The sequence below is a fragment of the Charadrius vociferus genome, unplaced genomic scaffold (genome assembly GCF_000708025.1).
Source record: "Charadrius vociferus isolate BGI_N301 unplaced genomic scaffold, ASM70802v2 scaffold163, whole genome shotgun sequence".
NCBI classification, from domain to species: Eukaryota; Metazoa; Chordata; class Aves; order Charadriiformes; family Charadriidae; genus Charadrius; species Charadrius vociferus.
The window spans coordinates 15,053,318-15,069,917 of record NW_009648332.1 but is presented as its reverse complement, the minus strand read 5'-3'; the positions used below and the strand labels follow the sequence as shown (position 1 = coordinate 15,069,917).

The 16,600-nt window shown below is 35.8% G+C and overlaps 1 protein-coding gene across 1 annotated transcript in view; it reads left to right on the top strand.

Moving 5' to 3' along the window:
- The window catches only part of EVI5 (ecotropic viral integration site 5), a 70,074-nt gene that overhangs the window by 8,779 nt on the left and 44,695 nt on the right, over window positions 1–16,600 (top strand). Inside the window, exons 4-12 of the mRNA XM_009884741.1 lie at window positions 840–914; window positions 1,571–1,696; window positions 2,529–2,672; window positions 3,695–3,784; window positions 3,893–3,990; window positions 5,420–5,480; window positions 7,375–7,428; window positions 9,798–9,830; window positions 10,389–10,535. Of these exons, the coding sequence (XP_009883043.1) occupies window positions 840–914; window positions 1,571–1,696; window positions 2,529–2,672; window positions 3,695–3,784; window positions 3,893–3,990; window positions 5,420–5,480; window positions 7,375–7,428; window positions 9,798–9,830; window positions 10,389–10,535 (828 nt within the window). The remainder of the gene's footprint in view (window positions 1–839; window positions 915–1,570; window positions 1,697–2,528; window positions 2,673–3,694; window positions 3,785–3,892; window positions 3,991–5,419; window positions 5,481–7,374; window positions 7,429–9,797; window positions 9,831–10,388; window positions 10,536–16,600) is intronic.

Here is a 16,600-nt window from a genome sequence, read left to right as displayed (position 1 = left end):
GTTTTACTTTATAAGAGATTAAAAAAAGTTAATAAGTTTGCATTAAAACAAAGTTACATGCTAAATGCTGATAGTACACTGGAATAAAATGTTCCACAAAGTAAAGTAAACAATCTTGACTAAGACAAGAACACTGTAAATCAGAACTAGCATTCAGTTTTGAAGTGTTTGAGAACCTGCAAGTGGTAGGAGCAAAGGGCAGGTAGAAGCTAATGTGCAGTTGTTACAGTGCCCAAGCACAAAATGAGAATCCCACCATAAAATTAAGTTTGCATTATTTTGTCATCTTTGTACTAGAGCTTAAATTTTGAAAGACAGACTTTCCTATACAAGATAGTTTCAACAGAAAAGTTGGCAGGCTTCCGAATCACAGTAACTTCCATGACTCTGAAATGAAGATGAAACATGCATGGGGATCACTGCATTTCCTCCACCTCTAAATAAACCTGCAGCACTTAATTTTTCTGAAAAGAACTGTTGTTTTGTTGTCGGTCTGTCTCCTAGAAAAGTAGTAACCTTGTGCAGTTTGTATGCCAGCTGTCTCTGTTATCTTTTGGCAAATTCCTGTAGTTACAAACTGCATGTATTTTCTTTCTTTATTTATTTTTTGGTATGCCTAGTTGCAGCTTTGTAGGCTATCAGAGAGAAGAGTTCATACCACTTTGTAGCAGCAGGGAGCAACTAGAATATCTGACTAAAACTTCTGAATAGAATGTCTGTCCTTGCTGGATTTGGGAGAGGAAGAGTAAGCTATTAGCCAAATAACGGCATGAACTATGATTACTTTTTGTTGATCATGAGGTTCTAATTATTGAGAGTCTTAAAACTTTATTTCTCAGGCTTATTCTTTGGTGGATCGTGAGGTTGGATACTGTCAAGGAAGCGCTTTTATAGTTGGATTACTGCTTATGCAGGTAAATTTTTTATTAAAAATATGTGAACCTTTAAAATCCCTGCTGGAATGCATAATATATCATGGTGGTTTATTGGGAATTCTTATAATGGTTTTCCTTCGTCATTTTATTACAATGGAATTGTCAAGGGCAGCTGTTTACTCTGCAAATCAAATGAGACTTATTCTCTGTGGTTCCATTTGCCACGAAGGTACTGTCTTTGAGTGGGAGAATACATTTAAGGTAGGATTGCAGCCTTGCAAGCTATTTTGCTGAGTGTTGTTTCAACTGTTAACAAACTTCTCATTTCAATTCTATTACACTGAATCACCTCAAATGGAACTTCACAGTTGATTTGATAATCTTACAGCTGCCTTTGTATTACTGCCTTTTGTTTTATGACAAAGTAGGGTACACTGTAGGAAACTTGCAGACCTCCATTTCAGTTCAGAAATCACTTGATAGAATTCACTATATAGAAAAGTTCGTTGCAGTAATTGGTTATAAATCCCTTAAGAAAACCCCAAAAACCAGGAAAACCCCCAACAAATTAACAACCAAAAACCTAACTGTGTGCCCGCACACACAAAAACACCTTAAACCCTCCCAGGCCCTTACTCTGATAGATCCTTACATTTGTCCAGAGTTTTTACTATGCTTTTTTATTTTTAATATAGATGCCAGAAGAAGAGGCATTCTGTGTGTTTGTTAAGCTAATGCAAGATTACAGACTACGAGAACTCTTTAAACCAAGCATGGCTGAACTGGGTCTTTGTATGTACCAGTTTGAATGCATGATACAGGTACATACAGCATCTATCAAACTTTCTCTTCAGTAACTATTAATAAGAAATGTGGGAATTTCAGTTCAAGAGCAGGCATGTCTGTTGGCTCATAGGCTGTTCTCGTGACAGTAGCTAGTTTCAGAACTTCAGAAGTAAATGCATGTGGCTGTGGGGTCTACTTTTTTAACCTTTGGCAGACAGTGACTGGCTTTAGACACAGAAGCACGGTGATTTGTATTGCTACAGTTTAAGTATATGCATGTCTAATTCTGTTTGTATTGAAGATTCTGAAAGTCAACGTCTTCGTAGTCAATTCATAGCTATTTTAAAAAATGGAAACCTGGGAGATACCCTCAGATGTAGAATTAAAATTGTGTTCAGATTTGGGACACAACACTTTTTTTCTTCGTGGTCAGGCTGACAGAGACAAATAGGTTTGTGTTTTGTGATGCAGTTGCTAACATGATGATGCTCAGGGGTGGAATGTTACACAGCAAATAAGATGTAGGTCTCTGGCCATACCCTAGACTTTTCCAGCTTTTTTTTTGTAGCCCACTCTAGATGTGACTTAGAGATTTACGAGTTTCAACTTCTTATTGGGATCAGGAAGTGGTTTTGTAATCTTTGCTTTGCAGGGTAGAAGTGTTGTAGGGCATTCTGTACTGAGACTTGTGTTGCATGGTTCTTGATGATGATGAGTAACATCTTTCCAAGTCCTGTGTTATGAAGCTGCTGTCTGTACTAAATACCAATTATTTTCTTTTATTCAAAATTTGTCCAAAACATGGACATGCTAAAACTCCTAGCAGAAGCTTAATGTATATTTTTTTTCTTCCTCTTTTTTTTCCAGGAGCATCTTCCAGAGCTTTATGTGCACTTTCAGTCTCAGAGTTTCCACACTTCTATGTATGCGTCGTCATGGTTTTTAACTATATTCCTTACAACTTTTCCACTACCAATTGCAACAAGAATATTTGATATTTTTATGTCTGAGGTAACTAGTTAATACTTGTATGATCCATTTAAAGAGTAGCTGTTAAAAGCAGTTATTTAGGTAGTGGTATAAATCCCATTATGACAGGCAAATCTCAAATAGTCTTGCTTTTTAGTCCTTATGCTTATCAGATTATTTTGTAGGGGAAGGTGTATGTAGTTTGTCAAGGAAGAGCAACTAAATCTTTGAATGTAGGTAACTGTATGAAACTTTCTACTCTAAGCCTATTGAAGAGTCACCAAATCTATCAGTTCTGGGTGCAGTGCAATAGCATTGCATACAACAGGGACATCAGTTTCTCAGTATGATAGTAAGTTTGGGGTGGAAAGTAATGCTGCTTTCAGAGCAAAGCTAAAGCTCCATGGGGATATGGAGACCAAGAAGAGAGAGTGTTGGCATCTTTTATTGTCCAGATGATGAACAATAGCCAAATAAACTTATGGAATTGTTCAGTGTCACTATCATGAAGACACCTAAGTCATGTTTAGGATTGGAACTTGGTGTGATTGTAACTGGTAACAAACCAAAGCTTTTGGTCCATTTATGCTTGTTCTCTGCAATCATCTTTTGGAAAATAGTAAGTCAAAGGTGGATCCTTTCAGCTTACACTCAAGAATGTCCAAGATAGTATATATGAGTGTAACATTCCTTTTTATCTGTTTAACTGCGTTGTACCATGTCTGAAATTAAAATGGCTTTTTTGAGAAATGCCTGGGGGGTTTTGTACTAGATGTATTTAAAATGTTTGATAAAGCTCACATAGAGAACACCTGTCACTCGAGTTTTTACCTCAGCACTAGGCTCTCTGAGGAGGGGTCTGGCATCAGGACAGATATCCAGACTTCACGTCCTTGGGACAGAATAAGAAATCAGGAACCAGTTTATTGAGACATTTTTCAGTAGCCCTTTTGCCTCTTTGAGAAACTGGGTGAGATTTCCAACGTTAGTAAATAGTAGAATCGCTCTGTACTGTTGACGATGCCATGAATAATTGTTGGGTATTTCTTAACTTCTGTTTTCAGGGTTTAGAAATAGTATTTCGAGTAGGTTTAGCAGTACTTCAGATGAACCAAGCAGAATTACTGCAACTTGACATGGAAGGAATGTTACAGGTAAATTAAGGTTATAATAATTGTAAAGAGTTGTCTGAAATGTGTAGTGTGTGTGTATTTCCTTGCAGCTATTAATTATATGTAATCTTGTGCTCTGATTGCTTTTAGCACTTTCAAAAGGTCATTCCACATCAGTTTGACAGTGGTCCAGACAAATTAATCCAAGCATCTTACCAAGTCAAATACAATGCAAAAAAGATGAAAAAGTAGGTATAACATTTTGAGAAAAATAGATTATACTGTTGCTGAGAGCTACTGTTTGTTTAATTTTACAACTAGTTATTCAGTATTTCATGTTGATTTTTCAGTCTTTAATTTTTTTGGTGTTTTATACTATAAACAGTTAAAACTGAAGCTTTATCTGCAAGAAAATTCTTCTGAAGCAGTATTTGCTGTTTTTCTTAAATACAATAAAGCTATATGTCATTTAAAAAAAAAAAAGCTTTTGAAGAAAGCTGCAAGTTATGAGGAATTACAGTACTTCTGTAAACGGGATCTGAATAGAAAAAGCAGTGTGTGGGGGATGTATGTGTGGGGTTTTTTTTTGTGGGGGAGGGATTGTTTAGTTTTTTTGAGGCTGAAGCAGGGAAAGGAGGTTCAACTTTATGATCTGTCCTAAATTCTTAAGACTTTAGTTCTCAGGAACTGGAAAAGTATTCACAGTGCTAAAGAGTGCACGTATGGTCAAGATAAGCGCTGTTCAAAATATAAATTGATGAAACTTTGTAATAACATTGGTAATTGTAAAATAACTTTCATTTGGGCTTTGAAGTTCTGAGCATAATACTACTTTATTTTGAGGTTAGTTGCATGTCTTCTCTTTTCTGCATTTCGTAAATTCTGTTTTGATAAGCCAAGCTGCACACATTGTGCTTTTCCAGGATTAAGTTTGGCGATTCTCCAGTTGGTTGTAGCGTGTTGAACATTCAGTGTTCCTGCACTGCAGATTGTGCTAGGGTCTTTCAATTTGAGTTTGCCGATCCTTCTGTCAGCGGCCTGTGATCAGTGCTGTAGAGTGCGCAGTCTTCTCTAAACCAGAAATGGTAATAAAGCTTTCAGGGAAAACATTTTTCTCTGAAAGCCAATATAAGTGTATGTAGTTTAAAAATCCTGCCATTCCAAGTCTAAACTTCCTTGGTTGTGTTCTGTAGAGGCATTGTTTATCCCAGCTTGTTTTTTCTTGTTGACACCTTTTTCAATTGGGACAATTCTGTGGTTTGCTGGAGAGGTGCCAAAATTATTTTATATGTTTAAGATCTTTGTCTCAAATCTCTTTGCTTCTTTTTGTCTTCCAGACTTCCCAAGCTGTGTTTTCTTTTGATTGAATCTATTGAATTGATTATTGTATAATTACATTGAGTGGTTATTACAGAGTAGCTCCAACTCATTGCCACTGCAAATGTATACAAGCAAGCACCTGCACTTCAGAGTGCCGGTTCAGAGTCTGTATCTACACAAGTCTGTGTTTAAATTTAATGTCCAGTCTAAATATTTACAGGAGTGCATTGCAAGCGGCCACTTAAACAGAGGAAATATCAATAATCTGTATCTCTGTTCTACTGTTGTTTATTAGGTATTACACAAAGAAGTTACCCGCAATTTTGCTAATCATAACTTACTATTTCTAATTTTTAGGTTAGAAAAGGAATACACTACAATAAAGACAAAAGAAATGGAAGAACAAGTTGAAATTAAAGTAAGAGAGCCTCAACAGATTTATTTATGGATCAGTTTAATTCCTAGATGTGGGGTTACATACTTGATCTGTATATGTAGCAGGACATATAATGGAGGTCCCCAAATTCTTTTCTTTCAGCATTTGTATTTGGGATCTCTGTTCATAAAGGACACTCATAGTGAAATTATTGAGACTTCTGGTGGACATCTAAAGAAAAATCTTTGATGGAGACCCGCTGTACTTAATTTTCATTATTTTCTGCTGACTAAAGCTTGATTACAGATGGCCTCGCTTATCAGAAGTTCCGGGTATGCTGGTTTAGATGTAGGTGTCCCACACAGGAGGCTTGTAAGACACAAGTTAAGATAGAGTTTATCAGAATGCACTTGAGTGGTTTATCATTGATTTTGAGATCTTGATTTTTCTTATGCATTGGACCCAAGATTGAGTGTCTTCTGTCTGCAGTCACTTTTTCTTTCGGAGCTTCTGCAATTGATACATAATGAGGAAAAAACCACCCTGCGAGTGCAGTCTCTGTTTCCCTTTTACTGTGACCTACTTCCTGTATGTACTTAATCAATGCATCTTTTTGCTTTTGTGACATAAATAGGCTTTTGCTGCTCTTTTTTTTTCCCCTTTTCACATGTTTTTCACAGCATGGTGTTTGATCTGGATTTGCCTCCTTGTTTTTAGGCAGTGGGAGAAATGATGGGCAAGTGTAGTATATAAAGCTTAGTAGAGGGAGCGAGGTACAGCCTGCCTTCTTCCTATTCACTGCCAGTCATTTTGCCTCTCAATATCAGTTTCTAAGGCATTGCTTCTTCAGAAAAATTCTGGGAGCACAAAGGTGTTTTGAGCTTTTTCAGACAGTTTGTTATTGTTGTAACAGGCAGTGAGACGGCAGCATTATGACCTGCTGTAATGGCATCTCAAATCAGAAGATTTGCAGGGCTCAAATGACAGCTCTCTGCGGAATAGGACAGAATAAAATAATTTGAAAGACAATGAACTTTAGATTTGAGTATTTTAACTTACTTCAAATCCTGCCCCCCAAAAAAACCAACACCCCAACCAAATCAATGAAACAAACAAACCAACAAAAACCCCCCAACCCAGCTAACCAAACCCAATAACCCAAAACTGTCTGTTTCTAAGCCCTGCTTTGGGACCTTATATAAACCGTTTCTGGCTTACTCTAGTCTGCTAAGAAGCTCTGCCGTTTCAGGGAGATGGGAAGCAAGCATGTTGAGCCTGCCTCTTAGCCTGGCAGAATAAAGCATTACTGAATTGATATCCATGGCTCTATTCTTAGGGATACAGATAGCTTCTATCTGAATGCTGACAGCTAAAATTTACAGGAAATGCAGGTAAAATACACAATTCAGTACAATTCTTTCTCCCTTCTGGGGCATCTGAGGTAAATAATTCTCAGTATAACCTTACAGATTAAATAAATATTATTATATAATTTAATGTAAATTATTGGGGGGTAAAGGAAGGAAAACTTGTAGCTATCTCAGTCCCCTCCCTGCACCTAGGACAGGTTAATGTCATGATCCCTAACCATGAAGACTGTGCCTGTCTCTGTTTATAAGGAGGAGGTGGCTATCAAGTCTAATGTGTAAATAAGCCCTGTGGTTGACCTGCAGACATACTGCTTTCATCTAATGCAACACAGATGCTTTTGTATAACACGAGACTTCATCTCATCTTTGCCGTATCAAGCTGTTTAAACTCATCTTTTGAGTTAGTACATAATACAAAAGGATGTTAAAAAGGTCACTAATTATTTTTGTATTTATATTGATTTTCATAGATATGATGAGATAAAAACATTGTTAGCTTGCTTGGCTTTTATCTGACTTCCAATTCATAACTCGAGAAATACAATTCTGAACTGTTTACCTTCCAGAGGTTACGAACTGAAAACAGACTCCTAAAACAGCGCATCGAAACACTAGAAAAAGTAAGTATGCTGGTGATTAGACTTAATCTGTGTTAATTTATACTTAAATTGATGGCAATTTTATTATATGAAATGGGAATATCAGAATTGTAGCTTACTGTTTTTCCTGCTAATCTGTGGTGTTTACTAACAGTGCTTAGCCCAATAGCATGCCAGTAACAAAGCAATTAGGGTCAGTGCTTGTAAATGTTTAAGGTTTGTTATGTCTGGCTCTTGGTGAATATGAAATCAAACATTTTGACATACCCAACTTTTGTTGTACTGTTTTCTTTCTGAATTAGAAGCATCTGTTCAAAGTCCAGAAGACTACATGAAATAGTGGACTGCTTGGGTGGAAAAGAGGTTATTGTGAGAGAATCCTCAATTTTGAAAATCTGAAGTTGCTGAGTGTTTTTATGTAGGATCACAATGACAGACCTACCAATGACCAGAGAGAGATGGAGATGAAGGCAGATTATTTCATCGCTAGTGAATACAGCAGTAGAGGGGTGTTGTTGCAGTATTCATATTCAGTACAGGAAGTCTGCTGACATTAATTTATGTTACGTAATTTTGAATTTTTGTAGCAATTATGGGTACATGGGGGGGAGAATATCTTTTAAGACGTATTTTTCACAGAGTTAGTCTGGAATAGAGTTTTGTTAGGCTTCTTTGTAACTGGATATAACTTTAAAAGTGCGTGATAACCGTTGTCAATACATTGCCAACATGCAGGCGTTGTTCTCTGACGGTCTCTTCTGTATCTGGTGTCATGCTTCCTGTGACAGATTGCATCTGAGCTGGTCTGCTCTAGAATGAGAACATTCTTGTCCATCTTAACCACGAATAGCAACTATCTTTCAACAAATGAAATCGAATGCTCTTGTGCGTTGCAAACAGTGGTTCATGTTTCACAGGGAAGAAAATGGTAAAGACTCGATTTAGAGTGACATAATTGAAAGCTTTCGCACTTCAGATGTTAAATCCATTATAGTTTCTTGGAAAAATGGTCAATCTATGTCAAATTGGAATTAATTGATTTCTGAATTTAGTTTGGAAAAAAAGTACATAATAAAGACATGCTGTGAAAGTTGTTACCAAAAATACAATTTTATAAACATCTTTGTGTCTAATATTGAAGTGCTGATAAAATTAACTGAAAAGAGCAGACTTTCAAAGAAGTGTGAAGCTGTAGTCAATCACTTCAATGCTGTTGGCAAATTTCTAATAGTAGTTATTCCTGTTTTATACTTAAATTGCAGAGATTTGAAATTGGATTTAGTGCTTTTGCAAATTCTGTACTTAAAATTTCAGAATTCACTTTAGTATCCTATTCTGACTGGAATTAGAACATTTCAAAACGGACAATATTATCTATTAATAAGAATTTCTGAAGATCATTATCATCACAGCATCTGAAAACTGATCATAAAGTGTGAACAAACACATTTTTTTTGAAACTTAGTTTTATTTTAAAGTAGTTTTTCCTCATCCTAACCTGTATGATCTAGTTGTGATTTCTTTAGTGTACCTTAATGACAAACTGCTTACCTTAACTTCTAAGTCATAGCTCTTATCAACTAGTTTGAACTTTAATTTTAATAAAAGTTCCAAGGACAAAGATGGTCTGTGAATAGATGTGTTCTCTGTTGTAGAATCTGCAAAAATTGAGCGCTTTCAAGCATGATAGAGTAGATATTAATTAAATGTGCAACTTGGGTCGGGGGGAAACATAGTGCTTGTCGGTGTGCATAAGTGAAAATTTCTTTCTTGCAAAACTTTGGCAAGGAAAGAGAAGTTTTGCAGTAACTCAGTTGAGCAGTTAATGAGTTCAGTAAAATAAAATATTTCGTGTCATAGCTGAAATTTTCTACTTGTCTCTGTCAGTTTGCACCATTTAACTTTTCTGCTTCATCTTTTTGGAAGCTTTAGTTCTGCATGAATGCCTTGGTGCTTAGTGGAGTGCTCAAATTATGCCTGCCTTTCACGTTATGGACAGACCATAAATAACATCTTGCATCTATTTGCTATATCATATCAGATAATGTATCAGTAACTTTTGTTAATTAAGGAAGCGAGCCATTCTGATAAAAATACCCAGTCTCCTCTAGGTGAATTTTTAGTGTTACGGAATTCTGGCTTTGAGACCTTGTAACGCAGAAAGACTGTGTTAAATCTATTGCAGAAAAGGCTGCTTCCTGGGACTTGCAAGCTGAGTTGCCTTAATTTATATGAAGAGTTGTTAATTTTGCAAAAAGAGTTTGTACAGAATATGGGTAGAATTTGGGCATTTTCTTTCTCTCAGCTCTTGTCTTTTTTTGTCACTATTATCACCCCTTTGTTTTTTGGTTTTTCTTTTCCTTATTCCTATCTGAATTTTTCCTTTGTAGGAAAGTGCTTCCTTGGCAGATAGATTGATACAGGTATAGTCTTTTAGTCTTTTTCTCTATGACTCTCTTCCTATTCTCAAAAAACCCCAAACTGCTTTAATGCATGCATATTTGCATGCTGTACTCTATCCCTGCCTTGCTGATTTTGAGTAAATATAGAGCTAATCTCTTGCTAGATGCTTGTTTAATTTTGTTTACTAAAAATATATGAACCCAATACCTGCACGCTATTTTTTTCCTAACCTAATGTAATTTTTGGTACAAATTCCTATGACAAATGGATTCTATGACACTGTATTAACACTGAAACTGAATAATGCAAACTTAAATCTGTGCATGTACAAATGAGTAATATTGCATGAAAGGAATTTTATTGAATGCAAGTACGCAATTGTGCTTGCTAAATGGATGCTGAACTTCATAATAAAGTACTAAAGCAGCTGTTTAGTACTACCTTGTCCTAAAATTTCTGCCAATTGTGTTTTGTGCTGTTTGCAAAACCAATCTGATGAAATAAGCGGCTAAGCATCACAAAGACAATCTTTCTTGGATTTGTCCTCAATTGCTTAAAAAACTAAATTATGTCCTAAGGGACAAGTGACAAGGGCTCAGGAGGCTGAGGAAAACTACCTCATAAAACGGGAGCTGGCCACCATCAAACAGCAGAGTGATGAGGCCATTACTAAACTGGAGCAAGCTGAGAATACCATCAGGGAGCTCCAACAGCAGCAGCAATGGGTAAGGAGCGTGGCAGCACATCATCTCATCTTTTTCACTCACTTGTGTTTATTTTTCCTCCATCATGACATGGTCTCTGTGCTGTCCTTGTAAATGCTTGTTCATTGTGATTTTGCATTCTTAAAATTAGCAAATTGGACTAAATGATATTTTGGTCTGGTTTTACTGATATATAAGATTCATAACCCTGGACAGATGTAAGTTCTTAGTTTAAAAACAAAATAAAACACAAACAAAAAACCCACTGCCAAAAAAAAAACCCCTGACAAAACACACCAAGCCAAAAATCCAACAACACATAAACCAACCCAAAACCCCACCACCACCAAAGAAATACTAACAAAAAACCACCCACAAAACCTTTGGTAGTTCCTAATGATAAGAATCTAGCCATTGCAAATCGCGTCACTCTGAATACTCAAATTTGAGAGTTGATTCATAATGCCTTTACCTAGCTTCTCATTTAAGTCAGTGTCTCCATGTTAACGTTTCTTCTGCATACCGACTGTTTTGGTGGTTTTTTTTTTCCTAGCATGCTTAAATTTGCTGCTTGCAAGGGTATTGTCCCTGAGTTTAGAATGACAAGACTTCATTAAAAGGTGTGGGTTTACGTGCAGATATAGCAGGAACATAACTTTTAGCAGCTGTATGTAGTACTGTGTTTGTATGTACTATGTGTGTTAGGTGGCATTATGTGCAAGACTTCAGACTTACGGTGAGACTGAAGTTACTTTCTCTAAGCCACTTAAAGTGCTCAAATCTTCTCTTGAGTGAGGGAGGGAAGCAGTTTCAGCAGTCTTCACATGCTGAATAAATTATGTGCTAGCAATATTGATGTGAATATGCTCATATTGTTTTAAGTAAGTGATATCTAAGTACTTGTCTGAAGCCCTGGGTATTTCAGGTATATGAAATACTACTTTTTTTAGAACTACAGCATACTGCAGCTGCTTACCAGCAGTTTCTTTTACCTATCCTTCACCAAAGCTCTGGAAGTACTTGTAACTCATCTTGGAAGGTGGAGATGAGATTTACTGTTAGACTGAAAAGAAATCATAAATTAAATGCAACATTATAGAAATAGTTTATTTTATCTGTTTAATGCATTTCAGTTTAAAAAAGGTACATATTTTAAATAGTTGCAAGGAGTTATTAATGAGCTGTTGAGAAGTAATGTCTAATGCTGTTTTTTATTTAACTTTAGCAATTTCTTTGGGGAAAAAAATGAAGAAATGATTAGGAAGATGGGGATGTTCTAACAATGCTTTTCAAAATTTTAGATATGTTGTAATCTTTCAAGTGAAATAAAATGAGAAATGCGTATAGTACTGGCTTGAGTAGCCAGCTGTTTACTGTCTGATTACAATAGTACACATGCTTTTAGAATGTGTTTTTGGAGGCATCTATGTTACTTACCTGTATTCAATTAAAAGTTATTAAAAGAGACTAAAATGCTATGTTTATCTATTAGTTGATGAGTAATACAAATTTTAAAACCAATGCTTTTAATTATGCTGGGGACCTCATTAAGTAGCAATGATAGGGAAGCCTGGCAGGTTGGCAAGGCATGAGAAATGGTCCTGAGCAAAACTACAGATAACTGGATTGCAAAATTGGTTGGATTGGAGCTGTGGGGACAAAAGATTGGACAGGTACTGCAGGAGTGGAAAGCAAGTAAAATGCAAGAATGGGCAGTTAATTTAAGAGCCACACTTCCTGTCCTGCATGCTTGCAGCCTTGTTTTCCTCCGCTCAAGTGTGAGCATGACAATAGGAAATAGTCTGACTATGCTTAGAACTGAGGTTCTGAATCCATGTACTTATAGAGGGATTTGTGCCTAGTAGCTGGCTAACTCTGAAGTGCAAGGAATACCACTGTGGTTTTGAGGACTGTCTGAATTAACTTAGACAACGTGGTGAAAGTGTTAAGATGGTTTCAATTAGTAGTTCCCTAGATTCTGCAGCTTCAGTGGGATTTGTAATTGATCAGGCTTTTTTACTTTGTTTGCAAGCATGGATATAGGAGCAACAAATGTAAACAGTTGCATGCACTTAGGGCACCACCTAGTGGAAATCCATCAATTTCTTTTGAATTTTGGTATTTCACTTCAAGTAGAGTACACCGGTAAGTCTTTTTGCCACTTCCAAGTGCCAGTAGCTTTGCTCTTAGCAGTGCTCCTCTCTAATATTGTCTTACAAGTATCTGCTTTAATGCTTTTTTCCTTCCAATTATTTGTTTTGCTTATGATTAGCAAAAAGGATTGCATAGTAAACTTATAAATGGCTACATAGTTTATCTGTACTTATTTAAATGTACAGCATCTATCCTACGTATTTTATAATCTACATCTTTTCCAAAGTTGAGTTGTCTGTTTCCACATGATAGAAACTGTACAGTTCAGGTATGAATTTCTGAATAGGAATGTATGAAAAGCACTGACTACAGATATTTGCAGCTGCCTCTTCTGAACAACACTATGGGATATAAAAAAAAAAAAAAGAAACAAAACACAACCCGGTTTGCTTGTGAATCATGAGGCAGGAGTCGTGTTTTTTGTTTTGTTGGTAGCAAAAATACTATATAAACCATAGTATTTCTAGGAAGGCTAATATTTTCTTTGTTAAAAGGTTATGCATTTGTATTTAAATATAACCTAAGGTTTGTTCTGTGAGATTTAATAGCACAAGTTGGGTGGCTTAAAGGTAAGTATTAAAGGTGTCTCCAGGATGCATGTATGTATGAAGAAATTTTCCATTGCAGCACTTCTTTGTAAGGCTGAATACAGAGATGGGTAGAGGAGTATTCTTTTGTCTGAAGTCCAAGACTAGAAGCCCAAATTACATGCAACTTTAATTTTTCCTGTACTGAAGTATTTATAGGGAGTTTTTGACTGAACCAGAATGACTTTGTAATAAAGTGTTGTCTTAGTCTTAGTTGTCTAAGTGTCTACTTAGAATCATAGAATGGTTTAGGTTGGAAGGGACCTTAAAGATCAAGGTTTACTTAGAGAGGTTCTTACCATTGTTTCTTAGTGAAAGGAAGGGAAGTCCTGCTATAATACTTCTCTGAGACAACCTGAAAATAGTACTAATGATCATATAATAAATCACATATTAAGTGTCATCAAATGTATTCTGCATATTTCTGAATATATTTAATGTCATTTGGAAGAGGAAAAAGAAGTGGAAAATAGTAAGGTTTGAGATGGAGATTTCATACTTAATTTTACTTTGGATGTGAACTTTTACATCTTAGTAGAGAGCAAGTCTGGCAGCGTAAGGTCTTTAAAAACAGTGTATGACCTGTACAGTTTTTTATATTGATAACTAGGAAAAAATAATTATAAAGCTATTAATATTCTGAAGTGCTCTTGGAGTTCAGTGCTTTAGCTACCAAAATGTTTGCCTGGAGGGTTTTGAAGAGAACGGTACCGATCTGTCTTTGGCATGTCTAATCTTTAAATATAGAAACTTGCCAAAGACTTCTAGATGTGGTGGGTAACCAAAAGATTAAGGGGAAGGTAGTTTCTTCCTCATGCTGCTAGTAAATCATAACTGCATAGAGGAAGTTGTGCCTGAGTTCAACAGAATACAGAAAATTTTCTTTTGAGGCATACTAAGAGCGATGGTATTTGAGGAGTTGGGGTGAGGGTAATCAGCCTATTCTAACCTACTCCTGATAATTATGAGCTGAAGGTTTTTTCTCTGTCCTTTTTCTCCTATTGTTTCTAAATGAAAAAGGTAGCTTCTGCAGGATGTAGAAAAATGAATAATCGAACGTTCTGTGCTAGTTATACACCTCCAGAACACAAATCTCAGTCTTTCCAGGGATACTCTGATTTTCAATGGTTACATCTGAATGCCTGAAAATTGAATCTGAGAAATGACAGGCAGTTCAAGCTAAAATTGGTTCACACCTTATTTTTAAGAAGGCTCTTCAAGTGTATTACATGAAGATAGAATTTTAACTGACTAAACATTCAGATGGAAGCATATGCATTTTGCAAGGTAATCTATAGCCATGTATTTGGTTATTGTTACAGCAACTCCATAATGCATACTTGTTTGGTTTTTTTTTCAGGAACTCATGTTAAAATGATTGATAATAATTAAGAGCATAATAACTGGTATAGGGAATATATGCGTGTAAATGAGTGTTGCAACCTTATGGAACTTTATTTTACAATATAATTTTTTATATGACGTTCTGATTTGCAAGCAAAAAGCAGAAAATAAAAATACTGTATTGAGTAAAGTACTACAGTTAGTGCCTAAATGTGGAACGAAAGTTAGCTGGGCAACTGCTGGACTATCTGTTAGTTGCCCTTCAGTATAGAGTACTGGAAAAGCATTCTGTAATTACATGTAATAATCTGTCATCGGCCAAAATAATGTTAGGAAAGGTTGTGTCAGTCTCCGAGATCTTACTATTTCTGAGATTTTAAGAAAAGTTATGGGCAAATAAATCCAGTTTTGTGAAGCCGAGCAAGGACTTGTTTCTTTCAGAAGTAAATGGCTATAGAGCTACATTTTTAGTGCTTTATATTACAAACATATTTTCAACACAGGCAAGAAAAATAGTGTTACCGTGGTTAAAACGTTTGGCTGGTGCCTGGAAATCTGGATTCACATTGTGGTTTTTGTCACAAATTGTAGGGCTTAAGACAAATACATAAAAGCATTTTTTTGCTAAAGAAGGCAGTTTTAAAGTAGTTTTCAAACATTGTTTTGACTATAAACTTGTGTTAACTTTATATACTAAATATTAACATTGTATGTTGTTTTTTAAGGAGCAAAACTGACAACTTTGACCTTGTGAATATTGTTTTTTTAAATCTGTTTTGAGCTTGCCTGTATTTTTTTTTTTTTGCCAGTCTATCAAGACTTGATTTAATGTTTGTTGTGGGTAAATAGATAAGTACTCCTAGCACATTTCTTAGGCAGATGAAATCTAAAGACAGATTTAAAGAAGGCATGACTTGTGCCTGAAACTGGATAAGTAACTTTTCTTACACTTTCCGTTACTTATTATTTGACAAACATCAGTTAGATTTTTGTAGTCGAAAACTTTTTGGAGTACACTTACATATTGTTGCAAAATCAGGATGTATTCAGCTCTTCAAATCTGCTGTTTTCTCTCAATTTCCTGGAAAGTATAAGAGGACTTCTTACCTGAGGAAAGCACACTGAGTTCGTTCTTGTTCCATATGTATCACAAGCCAAATCTGGAACAAGAAACTTAGAGTCCATTTAATTTGCTGTGTGTATCATCTGATGAACTTGTACAAACAGCCAGGGAATAAGAAAGAGCTGTTGCTTATTCTCTGCATGTTGTTACATACGTATGCTACTCATGCTCCCGTATCACGTGAAGCAATTGTAGAAACACATCAGCATTGTCCACCCACCCTCTCCTCACACTCAGATCAGGGCTACCTCCACTGCTTGCTGAGGCAAAGACACTATGTGGGTTGAAAAGAATATGAATTAAGTTAATATTGTATAAGTGAAAGTTAATATTAATTATATTATGATCTTTGTACATTAAGCGTTCCATGTGTGTTCAACTGCACAGTTAAGGAGGACGAGCACTTAAATGGATACTCTCAGTGACACTGAAGACTGCTTGCATGAGCTATTTTTGCCTTTTAATGCTCTGTACGTATCCCCTCTATTATAGCTCCCTGTAGACATATATTTATAAGAAATACAATAAATTCTAACACTAAGATGAGTTAGTGTAGACTTTGAATTTGGATCGTACTGTAAGTCATGATGAAAGGCTTAGTTGGGATGCAGAAGTATAAAAATAAATTAAAAACTATTTCCTTGACCATGTAGTTACATGTTGAAAATTGTTTTGTCTTGTTTGCCTTTGGTCTGTGTGTTAAAGGTCAGGGAATATCATACCCTAACAGAAGCTTATGGAACTGAATTTTGACAGCTGTATTTAGATGCAGAAAATGAAATTGTTTGATGCAAACATAAAATTAAGAAATAGTTGTATCTTTAGTATAATGAACACTATGGATTTTAAAGTTGCATTGTTAATGGAATAAACTTCAT